The 14,663-nt window shown below is 35.9% G+C and overlaps 2 protein-coding genes and 2 long non-coding RNA genes across 4 annotated transcripts; 3 read left to right on the forward strand and 1 right to left on the reverse strand.

The window, feature by feature from the left end:
• The first annotated feature begins 1,359 nt into the window (after nt 1-1,359).
• On the forward strand, nt 1,360-3,275 carry LOC123723369. Its single transcript, XM_045685947.1, has one exon. It carries the CDS (start codon nt 1,360-1,362, stop codon nt 2,659-2,661), a length of 1,302 nt encoding a protein of 433 aa, XP_045541903.1. The 3' UTR covers nt 2,662-3,275.
• Nucleotides 3,276-10,810: 7,535 nt separating this feature from the next.
• LOC123723263 lies at nt 10,811-11,453 on the forward strand. Its single transcript, XR_006756702.1, has 3 exons — nt 10,811-11,074; nt 11,147-11,333; nt 11,423-11,453. It is a non-coding gene; the product is annotated as an uncharacterized LOC123723263 (long non-coding RNA).
• Nucleotides 11,454-11,567: 114 nt separating this feature from the next.
• LOC123723262 lies at nt 11,568-12,613 on the forward strand. The gene is made up of 4 exons (XR_006756701.1): nt 11,568-11,684; nt 11,885-12,267; nt 12,356-12,433; nt 12,540-12,613. It is a non-coding gene; the product is annotated as an uncharacterized LOC123723262 (long non-coding RNA).
• A 622-nt stretch (nt 12,614-13,235) lies between these two features.
• LOC106712079 (putative nuclease HARBI1) lies at nt 13,236-14,225 on the reverse strand. Its single transcript, XM_014504524.2, has 3 exons — nt 14,188-14,225; nt 14,034-14,107; nt 13,236-13,941 (listed from the first exon to the last, which is right to left on the reverse strand). Exons 1-3 carry the CDS (start codon nt 14,223-14,225, stop codon nt 13,379-13,381), a joined length of 675 nt encoding a protein of 224 aa, XP_014360010.2. The 3' UTR covers nt 13,236-13,378.
• Nucleotides 14,226-14,663: the final 438 nt, after the last annotated feature.

Here is a 14,663-nt window from a genome sequence, read left to right on the forward strand (position 1 = left end):
CGGAGGAGTGATAGGCTCAAAGATCGTCCCCCTATTTCTTATCGGCATGATGATGATGATGATTATTTAATGTGTGCACAATCTGTTGTGTGTGAAGTACCTAGTTCATTTGTAGAGATCAGAACACGTAATGATCGATCTCAATGGGAAGGTGCGATTAATGATGAGTTGAAGTCTCATGCCATAAACAAGACATGGACTCTTGTACCACGCCCTCAAGGTAAAAACATTGTAGACTGTAAATGGATTTTTACTGTCAAAAACGATGAGTTTGGAAAGCCATCTCGTTATAAGGCGCGATTAGTAGCTAGAGGTTTTAGTCAACAATACCTAACTGATTATGACGAAACATTTGCACCTGTGGCCAGAATTGCTACTTTTAGAATTTTAATGAGTTTTGCCATTCAACATAATTTATTAGTACATCATATGAATGTTAAAACTGCATTTTTAAATGGCCAGTTACAAGAGGAAATATATATGAAAATTCCTGAAGGTGTGCCATGCAATAATAGTAATTTTGTGTGTAAATTAAATAAAGCTTTATACGGCCTTAAACAGGCGGCCAGGTGTTGGTTCGAGACGTTCGAACAATCATTAAAACGGGAGGGATTTCAAAACTCATCGGTCGACAGGTGTCTTTATGTACTAAATAGTCATGCGACGCAACTCCCGGACCACCCAACAAATGCCTACGCGCACAATACTTATTCCAGGAGAGATAAGACATTTATAAACATCCGATGTGCCTTGCAGGCATAATCTGGGTGGTCCCTAGCATAGTGCATGGTAGAGATAAGTTAGTATTAAGTTAGTCTTAAGCGAGCAGTCGAATAAATGACATCTCAAACTTTAGTTGTCTTTTTAAAAAAGCTCCATCTGTTCGTTAACATTTGAGTGGCGCAGCCGGTAGGATACTCGTCATCCTGCTGCCGTGCTTTGCGTATATCTCGAGGCCCCAAAATTGGCCTTGTCGTGAGTGCTGGTAGCAAACGGGTATCCAACGAACCAAAGAAATAACTCTAACCAACGGCGAACAGATTCGGACATCGCAGCAAGCAGACTCAACGGAGGATGTGTAACTCGTGAGTAGTCTACATCACTATCTCCTTTTTCCACATCTTTTCCATTCTTTTTGTATAATATAATTATAACTTTAGGTCGAACCTCACCTAATTGTTAACTGATTTTCGATATAAACGCACAAAAATTGGCGTTTATACGACGACATTAGTAAAGTACGTTATTAAATAAGTATTATAGAGACATTAGAATAAAGTTAGTAATTTAAATTTTTAATTTGAATTGTGTAATTAGTTGATTGTTGATTGAATTGTGTAACCTTGAAAATAAAGTAAAATGACTGAAAGCAGGGAAAGCAAGGGAATTGTGGCCGTTCCCATGGAGATGTCTAAGGTCATACCAAAATTTGATGGGGACGAGAAGCTCTTAAATTTGTACATTAAAAAGTGCGAATACGTATTAAATTGTTATAAATCGGAATCCAGCCAGGCACAAAATTTATATATGTTTCATGTATTGTCGAGTAAATTAGTAGGTAAAGCCGCTCAATTACTGAGCGAGCGACAGGACATAGAGTCATGGACCGAGTTAAAAACTGTATTAATACAATATTTTGGCGATCCACGGTCAGAAGAGTGCATTGCAATTGAACTCGAGACATTAAAAATTAACAATAACGAATCGTATCTCGATTTTTGTAACCGAATTCAACAGGTTAAAAGTACTTTAATTGCGAAAGTCAATACCATCTCAGACCTGCATGTTAAGAAAAGTAAAATTACGATCTACGACAATTTAGCGCTGAACGTTTTTCTCTATAATTTGCCCGAGGACCTCATACGTATTGTCAGACTCAAGGGCAGTTCAACACTTGAAAATGCGCTGTCTACGGTATTGGAGGAGGTTAACTTCCAGTTCCAGTACAATGCTAGGAATAAAATGTTTAGATCGAATGTAAGCAAACCACAGTTAACATCTTCACAAAATCCGTACGTAGAAAAGTTCGGTCTCAAACCATTTTTACCATCAAACAATAATGGAGGATTCAGATTCGGCAGCCCGAATCAATTTAGAATGCCCAGTCATCCACAAGGGTTGAATTCAGTACAACAATTTAAATTTGGGAATCCACCTCAAGGTCAGACCCTAGGCGGATTTAGACCGCCTACCCAAAACTTCCGTTTCGGTATACCTAATCAAGGACCTCAGGGTTACCGGCCGAATTTCAATCAGGCACCCCAAGGTTACCGACCGAATTTCAGTCAGGCACCCCAAGGTTACCGACCGAATTTCAGTCAGGCACCGCAACAAAGACCGGCCTTTAACCAATCATATCAAAATCAGTTCAAATTCGGCGTACAGCCGCCACCGAAACCGTTTGATTCCGATGTAACTATGCGCACAGCTTTACCAGCGTCCCGACCAAATAAAACATTCAATAATGAGATCGAAGTATATACGGAAGCTGACCCTTACTGTTGTGACTATGATGCTTATAACACCTACTGTGACTACGATAACTATGACAATGACCCCACTCAGGTCAACGCGATGAATGTGACTGAATTTCATCACGATCAACCCCTAATGGACGAGTCAAATTTTCAAATACTAGCCTCGGACACAGCCATGAAATAATAAATTTAAATTGCGCTAATTTTGCAAAATTGCCGTACATCTATTTACCCGAGTTAAAAGCGAGATTCATGATAGATACTGGTAGTTCGCGTTCGTTCATCAGTCCACATAAAGCCAAAGAATTCTACGAACAAAATAAAATCGCAATGCCATTCGAAGTTATCAGTACTCATGGTAAAAGTCTTCACGACGAGGCCATACATATACCTCTGCCACCGACATTTCAAAGTGCGGATGCTCACACATTTTACGTGTATAGCGTGGACAAGGACTATGACGGCCTAATTGGTTCAGACTTACTAGCGCAACTCGATGCAAATATAGATATGAAACATCAAGTTCTTAGAACACGCGACACGGAAATTCCATTTATATATAACCCACTAATTAACATTAGACTCGAACCGCGATCTGAAACACGCGTGCAATTGCCCGTAGATTTATACAGTGGCACTGGCATTATAGATTATAGAGAGTTTTCAGACGGAATCCGAATGCCAGCTGCTCTTGTCAACTGTGTCAATGGACAGGCGTACACGGTTATTCAGAATATCTTGGAGACACCGATCACTCTTAAAATAAATAATATTACACAAGTAACTCCGTATGAACCTGTACAGTGTGACGTTAATTTGACTAATGACTTAGACAAAGACGTTATTACCGAAAATGACTTGGACAAAGACGAACACCTAATCGCGAACTTAGAAAGGATACGTCTCGATCACATGAATGACGAAGAGAGGCGCGCCATTAGTGAATTGTGTTTCGAATATAGGGATATCTTTTACTGTGACAAATTGCCCTTGACTTTTACCAATAAGGTCAAACACAAAATTCGCACTACCAATGACGACCCCATTTACGTACGACCATATCGTCAACCCCCTCCTGTAAACGACGAAATAAATAGACAAGTTGAAAAATTACTCGCAGATAACATCATTCAGGAATCCGTATCACCATGGAATGCTCCCGTGCATCTCGTACCGAAAAAGATCGACGCCTCGGGCGAGAAGAAATTCAGGATGGTCGTCGATTATAGAAGGCTGAACGAGATAACTACTGACGACAAGTATCCGTTGCCAAACATAACCGACTTGTTTGACAAATTGGGTAAATCTAATTATTTTACGACATTAGATTTGGCAAGCGGGTACCATCAGATAGAGATCGATGAAAAGGACCGCCAGAAAACTGCGTTCAGTTCTCAGGCTGAACACTTCGAGTTCTTAAGAATGCCGTTCGGACTTAAGACAGCTCCGGCCACGTTCCAGCGGGCAATGGACAGTATTCTGCGCGGACTTCAAGGAATTCATTGCCTTGTTTATTTGGACGACATAATTGTGTTTTCTACAAGCCTCCAAGAACACGTGGGAAAACTACGAAAAATATTCGATAGGTTACGCGAAACGAATCTCAAAGTTCAAATTGACAAGTCGGAGTTCCTCCGTAAAGAGGTTCTATATCTAGGACATACAATTACAAAGGATGGGTTGAAGCCGAATACTGATAAAATTGACGCTATCCTTAAGTATCCACTCCCTAAAACTCAAACAGAAATCAAGAGTTTCCTGGGGCTGATTGGATATTACAGGAAATTTGTGAAAGATTTCGCAAAATTAACAAGACCAATGACAGTTTGCCTTAAAAAGAACAGCAAGGTAACAATCACAGAAGAGTTTGTAGAGGCGTTTGAAAAATGTAAGCAGCTGCTCACAAATGCGCCCTTACTACAGTTTCCCGATTTCGAAAAACCGTTTATTCTAACCACCGATGCTTCAGATTACGCTATCGGCGCCGTCCTATCGCAGGGAGCTGTCGGTAGCGATCGACCAATAGCATTTGCATCTAGGACGCTGAACGACGCTGAAACGCGTTACAGCGTTATAGAAAAGGAAGCACTGGCTATAGTATGGGCAGTGAAATATTTCCGCCCGTATCTTTACGGGAAGAAATTCACGATATACACGGACCATCGGCCACTGGCGTGGTTGAATTCATTCGAAGAATCTAACAGCAAAATAACTCGCTGGCGCCTCCGATTGGCGGAATATGACTATGAAGTCATTTATAAAAACGGCCGTCAAAACACTAATGCTGATGCCTTATCTAGGGTTAAAATCAATGCGTTAGGCAACGGTGAAGAAAACTCATCTGTCGCTGTGAATGTCGACGAAACGGAAATGCAAAAACGTCGTGACACTAAGAAAGCACCTAAACCTGACAAAAAGAGAGGGCGGAGGAAGACACCAATTAGTCCTGTAGCTCTTTCGTCCGATTCGGAAAAAGCTATAACGATTTCTTCTGCAAGCTCTATCTTAGAAAATAGAGCTCGTTCCCCGTTTTCGATCGCGACACCATCTAGCGATACTCTTAGTGCTCCGGAAACGGAAAGCATACCTTCCGAAACTGTACACTCCGCACGTGACGTTGACTCTATAGGCATACCGATACTAAAAGAGGCTATCGACACGAAACCTAATCAGATTTTAGTATACACATGGCTTAGAAATGACATTTCAGTCAAGGACATTTCAAACAAGAAACAAAAAATCTTAGAAATTCACTTACCCAAAGGAAGACCTGACCTAATAACAGATTTTCTCAAACGATACATCCGGAACAAAATAAAATATTTCATTTACTTCGAAGACGTACAACATAGAGTAGAATTCACAGCCGTAGTCATCAAACTGTTTAAAAAGGGATCTGTTAACATCCTCGAATGTACGGAAAGAGTAGTGTACATTGAAAACGAAGATGAACAAAGACAAATTATCCAAAAGTATCATATGGGTAAAAATTGTCATCGCGGCATTAAAGAGACGGTAACACACCTTAAGCGAACATATTTCTGGCATAACATGGACATAACAGTAGCCGCGGTTATTAATGCGTGCGAAGCATGTCAAAAAATGAAATATGATCGTAAACCTTTAAAACCCGCGATGCAACTAACACAAACTCAAAATAAACCATTCGAAGAAATATTCATAGACCTTTTTAAAATTGAAGGCAGATGTTTCTTAACTATCATAGATGCATTTAGTAAGCTAGGACAGGCGATTGAGATTTCGAATCAGTCAGCACCTGAGGTTGTTAGGGCCCTTATCAAATATTTCTCATATTATGGGACTCCTCGCAAAATCAGTTCAGATTCCGGATCGGAATTCAACAATCACCTAATACAGGAACTATTGGATTTTTATAAAATCCAACTACATTTAGGAACACCGAATAATCCTAACTCCATGGGATTAGTCGAACGATTTCACTCCACATTGATCGAAATATACCGATTAGCGAAGTACGAACAAAAATTAACAGACGCAGCATCCGTTATGACCTATGCCGTAATGGCTTATAACCACTCCATACACTCAGTAACAGGATTCACGCCTTTTGAGGTAGTATTTGGCCATACCGAATCCAAAAACACCTTTGAAACAAACATCGATAAAGAATATATGCAAGTTTTAATGCGTGATCATCTTAAACGAACGAAATTTATATACAAACATCTTACAGATAAAATGATACAAACTAAAGAAAAAGCAATAGCGAAAAGGGGAGGTGAAACAGATTTCAAAATCGACATAGATGACGTAGTTTTCTTTAAGGGGACTAATGTTAGACGTAGTAAGGATAAGCCTAGGTTTGACAAGGCGATAGTTACAGGGGAAGTGGAAAGAAATGTGGTAACGCTTAACAAGAACAATCGCGACATACGAGCTCCATTAAAGGATGTTAAACGTCCTCCACAGGCGCATCCTGATCGTCCTGCTCGTGCTGAAGGCGGCGAGTCTACTGCAGGGCCTTCAAATGCAGTCACTTAAGAACGTGCCGGGAATATTTCCCGTCAAGGAAGGAAAGGCGGTAATAAGCAGAGAAAAATGGACACTCATAAGAATATTGGACCTTAATAACATTCAAGACGATTTAACATTAAACATCAACAAACTAAAAGAACTAAACACGCTTATAGAAGCAAATTTCAATCAGACTTACATAAATGTAGTATTTAGAAACTTTAGGATACAAGTAGAGTATATTAAGAATGTAACGTTAAATAAATATAAGCAGTTAGTTCCTAGTTTTAGAGTTAAGAGGGGTCTTATTAACCCATTAGGCAGTATCATTAAAACGATTACTGGCAATTTAGATCACGAAGATGCTAGGCGCTACGATCGGATTATTGGAGAAATTAAAACTAAACAAAACGCTCTTAACTACAAAATAACGTTGGTCACTGATTTTATTGAAAATCTTAACAACTGGTCTGTATCTGTTTATAATAATATAAAAAAATAAAAATAAAAATAAAAAGCTTTATTGATTCCTTACAAATTATGCATATATACTACTTGTAACAATAATTATTACTTATTTAGTCTACAACTACAAAGTATGTAATAAACTACTAAACATTATTTATAATCAGTTGTAAGGACCGCCAATAGCGGTAAAAGCCTCCTCCATGTTTTGCCATCCTATTCTGTCTCTAGCTAGTCTACTCCATGTTTTTCCTACTAAGTTTGTTATGTCATCGTCCCATCTCTTTCTTGGCCTACCTCTTCTTCGCTTTTTGTGTATTGGGTACCAGTTTGTGACTATTTTCGTCCATCTGTCGTCCTTCGTTCTCTGTACATGTCCCGCCCATTTCCATTTCATTTTTAATGCGTGTCTTACTCCATCCGCAGCTTTCGTTTGTCTTCTTATTTGAGTGTTACTTATTCTGTCTTTCAATTTATAACCTGCATAGCTTCTTTCAATGGCGCGTTGGCATATTTTTAGTTTATACAGAGAGGATTTTGATAGAGGCCAGGTTTGGCCTCGATCAAAATAAACGCCAAATAAAGTGGCATATCGTATTCCACATATTTTTCAATAATCATTTTAACCGTATGGATATGGTCAATTGTAGATCGGCCTTTCATAAAACCTGCTTGCTCGATGGCTTGATTCTCGTCGATAGTTTTCGCAATTCTTCGTAGTAAAGTGGAGGAAAAAAGTTTGTACAGACCTGACATAAGACTAATTGGTCTATAATTAGATATTAACGTGGGATCGCCTTTTTTGTAGATAAGTTTTATCTCAGAGCAAGACCATTGGATGGGTATGAGGTTATCTTCAATAATTTTGTTGAATAAATTTGTCAACGGCTTTATGAGTTCGACCTTTCCTAACTTGATCATTTCGTTTGTGATACCGTCAGGCCCTGGACTTTTTTGTAATTTTAATTTGTTTATTGAAAATTCGATTTCATTTTCGTTGAAAGGTGGTACTGTATCTTCGTTGCGGGTTAGTAAAGAATTGTGCTGTGTTTTATCTGTGGTAGATTTTGCGTATAATGTTTCGTAAAATTGTGTTGCTATTTTTGTTAATTCTAGTCTGTTTGTAACTTTATGGCCGCATGTATTTTGAAGTTGAGTCATTTGTTGTTTTGTAACATTTAGTTTTTTATATGCTCTCTTAACTGCACTGGAACTTTGTATGTATTTCTCTAATGTTTCTAGTCTATGTGTTTGATAATTTTTTCTGATCTTATGATTTATATCTCTGTATAGTTTGCTTAGCTTATTCTTTTCTTCTCTTGATTTATTTTCTTTGTTTTTAAGTTGTTGTCTTTGTTTAATAAGTTCCTTGACTTCATTCGTTATTATAATATTTTTCCTTTCCGTCTTAGTTGAACTTTTTGATCTTTCAGTACTATTAAGAATAGCTGATTGTAAATTATCGTACCGAAGTTGAATAGAATGTTCATGGCTTTGTGCTGAGAGTTGATCTCTTAACTCTTCCTGGTTTATATGGCTTCTCGGGTTTTTTCTATAAAGTGCTCGGCTATGTTTTTCATTTGTGATAGTAATTGTCAATCTAATTAAACGGTGATCACTAGGATGTTGAAAGTTGTTAAGGACATTAATGTTTTTTATATTTTCCAGCGGGATGTTTGATGTTATATAGTCTATTTCATTCTTGGTTACGTTATCTGGTGATCTCCATGTCCATCTTAATTGTAGAGGTTTCTTGAACATTGTATTTATTATTTTTAATTTATACTCACAGCAAAACTTTATAAATCTTTCTCCCCTTTTGTTTCTTTTGCCATAGCCAAAATCTCCCATTACTAAATTTTCGTCTTCTAGCGGTTTCCCGATCTTTGCGTTCATATCCCCCATTACTATAATGTTTTTAGAGCATTTTTCCATATGGATTTTCAACTTATCGTAGAATTCTTCTAATTCTTCTTCTTCAGCACTTTCAGTAGGTGCATATAGCTGGATGATCGTATACAATTTGCTTCCGATCATAACGTGAAGAAGGGCTATTCTTTCTGACACTCCAACAAAGTCTTGGACTTTTACTTGACTTTGTTTCCGTACTAGGAATCCAATGCCTTTCGCACCTTTTGTCTGTCCAAAATAGTATAGATTGTAATATTGCCTATCTTCAATTGCATATCCTTTGCGTCGCACTTCTGCAACTCCTAATATGTCCCATTTTATATCTGTTAGTGCATTTTCAAGTTCTATTATTCTCATCTCATTTGATAAAGATCTAGCATTGAAAGTGGCTATGTAGAATTTTTGTGCTTGTTGTTTTTGTTTTAGTACAGCTTTTGGAGGGTTATAGTCTACTGCCCCCGCGGTGACAAGCCGTTGTGGGGGAGCTGAGTGAGCTAGGGACGTGTTTGATTGCTAGGGTTTTTTCAAATAGGGTAGTAGTGTGCTCGATGAACTTGTTGTAGGTTTTGCATTTTCTTTTTCCTTCTCCAGAGTACCTGTTTTTGATTTCTTAATTTTATGATTATTATTAAATTTTTGTCCACTTAAGTTATCTTGTGTATTTGTATATATTTGTTCAGGTGATACTGATATATTCCGTTTGTTTGACTGTTTTTTATTTTCTATTTTTTTGTGATCTATTACAACTAAGCGGTCATACTTTAATATTACTTTATTTCCTTTTTCTATTTCTTCTTTTAGTTGTTCTTTAAGTAGTTTTCTTCTTTCTCTTACTTCTTTCGGAAAATCTTCTTTTATGTCGTATATAGTGTCTTTGAAGAATTTTTTAATTTTAAGAAGATGTATTTTTTTACTCATTGTTATAAATGTAACTAAAACAGGTCTCGTATTTCCGTTTTTCTTTCCAATTCTTGTTACATATTCTAAGTCTTGAGTTTCAAATTTGTATTTATTAATAGTATTCAATGTTTCCACTACTAGGTTCTCTAAGTCATGGTAATTCGCTTCTTCTTCATGAACGCCATGCAAAATTATATTTTTCCTTCTATTAAATCTGTCTTGATAGTTCAGATGTTTTTGTTGTTCTATTATCTTCTTTTCCAATTGTTGGTATTTAGTATCTAGAGCCGAGAATTTTTCGTTCACGTTCTCGTTTACAGATTTTATAATGTTGTTTTTCATGTTTTGCAGTTCGTTTTTCTGTTCATCTAAGCGTTTTTGGATGTCTTTAAGTATTTTCGAGAAGTCCTCCATTTTTTATTTTATTTTTTTTCACTTAATGCAGTATCCGCAGGAGTCGGCAATACCCAATTGTCCAACTTCGACTATATGTATGTATATATTTATAATAATATAAACCAGTTAAATGATAACCTTAATATCGTCCAAAATAACTTGGAAAATATTAAAGAACAAGAAAGAACAGCTTTTAACACTAACATAATTGTTCATACGTATTCACTCATTTTACACAATTTTCAGAGCCTCTATAGCAGATTGGGTGAAATAGAAACAGCCATTGCCTTTAGCAAACTTAAGACACTACTGCCCGAATACTGAAACGTTACTTAAATATCTCCTTTCGTAAGCATTGCTTACAATTTAACAGACGTCAAAATTTAAGTGGTATACACAAACGCAAATCAAGACATGTAAGCGCGTGATTCCGTAAGTAGACGTATTATTTTTACGTCATGGCAACATCCTTTGTTTTCGGTCAAAGAGTGTATAAAAAATACTTGTTCTCGATTACGTTTTCTTAAAATTCACTTTACGTATCCGTTTCACGCAGCATGGCTTGGACAACCTATAGTTGTAAGACGTATTCATTCCCAAATAGTAAAGAAAATAAAAATAAATATACTATAAATACTCAAAAATCAAAGAAGGTTGTTAAAAATATCCTTTCTGTTTAAATTATTTTTAAATAAAAAAATAAAAAAAATTGACCTTACTTTTGTAGAATGGAAAGCATCTGGCGTTTTGTTTTGACAAGTTAACGGCGCGACGTTTAATTCATATTTTGAAAGTTTGAATTAAAATTTTAATAAATTTTAATATCATCAAGACACTTTTTAAGCAGTTTTGACTATGGAAGAAAAGAAAAAAAGGGGATGTAATTACACGACATTTGAAAAAGAGATTCTTTTAAACCTCGTAAACAAGTAAGCATTGAAATTTGTTTTAAAATTTTAATATCATGCCATTCATTACTGTATGAACATATTTTTTTGTAGATATAAGGATGTTCTAGAAAATAAGGAGACGAATGCGTCTATTATTTCAAAGAAAAGAAATAGTTGGGACTCTGTGTGCCAGCAGTATAACTCCGTAGCTGTGAGTGGCACCAGGACTTGGCAACAACTCCGACACTTATATGAAAATATTAAGCAACGGTCGAAGAAGAATTTTGCTGAAATCAATGTAGGAAAAGATTATATTGCTCTCAAGCTAAATGTTTAGAACATAAATATTCAATAACTATTATTTATTTAATACCCATTAATTTTTAGCGGCTTCAATTTTATGAAAAAACTAAGGAAATTAAAAAGAAGGCAGCTATGGATAAAGTATGTTTATTTTAATTTATTATAAAGTAAAAGAATCCATAATAATAAGCTATTCTTTTCATCTTTCCATAGAAAGAAATAAGTCTTACTGGTGGTGGTGCTTATAAAAGTAAACTTACAGAACAAGATGCACAAGTTTTAGCTATGGTAGCTACACAAGTGCAGCCTCTGCCCAATGTATATGATGATGCTGCATTATATTTTGGTTAGTGTAGTGTAATGGCTATGGTTGATATTACAGTTATTACATTACATTAGTATATCTATTCAGCTATTAAAATATGATAGAAAAGTTTTTAAAATTTTTGTAGTTTTTGTTTCAACATAGCACTGTTGTAAATGGTGGTTGTAAATGTTATTGGCAAAAATAATAGTAACTATATATATCAAAATGTTTGTTTTTAGGTGATGAAGCAAAAACTAGTAATGAAATTGAAATAAGAGCAGCAGATAATTTGCTTATCATTCACACAAACACAGATAATATAAGTGAACAGAGTGGTACGTACATGCAAATAATAATGCAGAATTGGGAAATAATATTATGGTTTTATTCTTTAAAACTATGGCTCGGTTGTTTGGTACAGAGCATATGCAGTATGTATGGTGATCGAATGTTTACTGGTTTGTGTGAATGGTGACTTGTGTTATAAAATCACTCTACAATTTTTTGAAATCATTACTTCTATTATTATATTTATTATTAATTTCCTTAATTTTTTTAGATTCTCAAAATAAACTTTCGGAGCGAAGCAATAAGCCTTGTACAATTACATCTAATAAATCTGGTAATTTTTATTACATTTTCTTAAAAATAGGAATATTCAATTCTTTAATTACTAATAATTTAATATATTAATTAAAATCATTTTACAGATAACCATGAATTTACCCACTGCCTCACTACAAATGATTTACCTCAAAATGTACCTAATACCAAAACCTCAAATCTCGGTGAATATAATTGACTCTAATCATAGTTTGATTAACTAAAACTTTATTTAGGTTTTAGAAATAGTTATTATATTGTTAAATATATTTATTGCTAAAACTTTTTCAGGAAAAGTAAAAATCAAAAAAACAATTCTTAAAAGGCATGGTAATGATGTCAAGCAAGCATATTTTAAAGCGAAGCTAAGAAATGCTAATTTAGAATACAGAAATATGATAAGTAGACATAAGTTAGAGATGCAAATTCTTACATTCAGATTAAATAAACTAAAATCATTTAAAAATAAACATTCTTAGATTGATTCCTACTTTTTGCAATTCTTTTAACATATTAGGTCCTTACATATGAAATTGGCGTTTTGTATGGGAGAAACAAAAAGTCGAATATTTTTTAATATAATATATTTAATTAATCAAAGTATGAACCATTATTTTCTATGCACTTTTGCCATCTCATAGGTAGTTCATTGATCCCTTTACTAAAAAAACCAGTCGGACGGGAATCAATAAAATCTTTGAAGGCGATTTGGACTGCCCCATCGGAGTTGAATTTTTTCCCTTGCAAGAAGTTATCCAAATTTCGAAAAAAATGGTAATCTGTTGGAGCAAGGTCCGGGGAGTACGGAGGATGTCTTAGACTTTCCAATTGAAGCTCTTCTAATTTAGTAGCCGTCTGTTGCGCAGTGTGTGGTCTAGCGTTGTCGTGAAGCAGCAGTGGCGTGGAGCGATTGACAAGCCTAGGTTGTTTAGCCGCTAGCTTTTCCATCATGGTTTGAATTTGGAATTCCTTACCAAAGAGGAGAAATTCGTGATTAAAGTGGCCAGTACGAAAAACGCCAATTTCATATGTAAGGACCTAATATTTTAAGGTTTAACACTGATTTTATCATATCCTTTTAATGAAAGCCATGGAAAATTAAAGTTTGATTTGTAAAAATAAAGGAAAGTTCAAAAAGAGAAATGTGTGTTAATTAATGTTGTCCTAACAATAAAGTTTTGATTGGACTGGATGCTGATAGGTTGATCTACAGACTCCTCTGTAATGTTATCTGTGTCCTCCTCTAACACTGCATCATTCTGTGAAAGTGCAATATTGTGTAAAACTGCACATGCTACGATGACAGGTGGAACATTTTTTAACTTCAGTCCCATGCCAACTTGAAGACATGGAAACCTTCTTTTTAATATACCAAAAAGCCTTTCAATTGGGTTTCTCGTTTTGATTTGTGCATTATTGTATGCTTCTTCAGCATGCGTTCGTGGATTTAATAGTGGCGTTAATAGGTAGGGTCGACATGGGTAGCCACTATCTCCAACAAGTACCATTGCGCCAAAATCTCCACGCTCAAATTGAGCACATAAAGGGGAATCATTAAAAATTGTGCTATCATGCACAGAACCAGGCCATCTGGCAATAATGTTTCTTATCACTAAATTGGAGTCGCACACTACTTGCACATTAAGTGAAAAGTATCCTTTTCTATTCCGGAACAATTCTGAATTAGATCCTCCTAAAAGTAAACATAAACATGAGTTTTTCTCACCTTTTAAAATAAACACTTTTTCATCTAGTAACAATTAGTAGTTATAGGTGAATATATACCTGGTGAATTTATTTTTATATGAGTGCAGTCTACTGCCCCCACTACTCTGGGAAACCCAGCAATTGAGTAAAACCTGTAAGACATAATACAATTAACGATTGAAGAAAAGTTCGGAGCAGGCCGAAGCGGGCGCAGACAAATGTCGCTACAAACCTATTTGCGATTCCGATATATTCTCGTTCAGTCGGCATTTTTATATAAATACTTTTTAACTCCGCTATCTTTGATGTTATCCTATGCACGATTCTATTAACTGTTGCTTGTTCAACATTGAATGTATCCCCTATCACTCGTTGGTAGCTGCCTGTCGCATAAAAACGCAAGGCAATTAGAATTTGGTCTTTTGAACTCAACGCTCTGTTCCGTCTTGTCAAAGGCTCGATACTTTTTCCAAATATGGAGTCCAAATATAAAACAGTTTCTTTCGATAAGCGAAACCTTGAACGAAACTCTGCATCCGTGTATTTTTCAAACGCATTAATTTTCTTTAAGTTTCGCCGACACACGCTAGGCCTCTCATTGTCCGAAAGCGATGATAATGATGAAACCGACATGTTAACACCTTAGATTTTCACTTTTAAGATAGCTCGCGACCACTCTTAAATTGATGGCGTACTTAAGTCGACATG

The sequence above is a fragment of the Papilio machaon genome, chromosome W (genome assembly GCF_912999745.1).
Source record: "Papilio machaon chromosome W, ilPapMach1.1, whole genome shotgun sequence".
Classification (NCBI taxonomy): Eukaryota; Metazoa; Arthropoda; class Insecta; order Lepidoptera; family Papilionidae; genus Papilio; species Papilio machaon.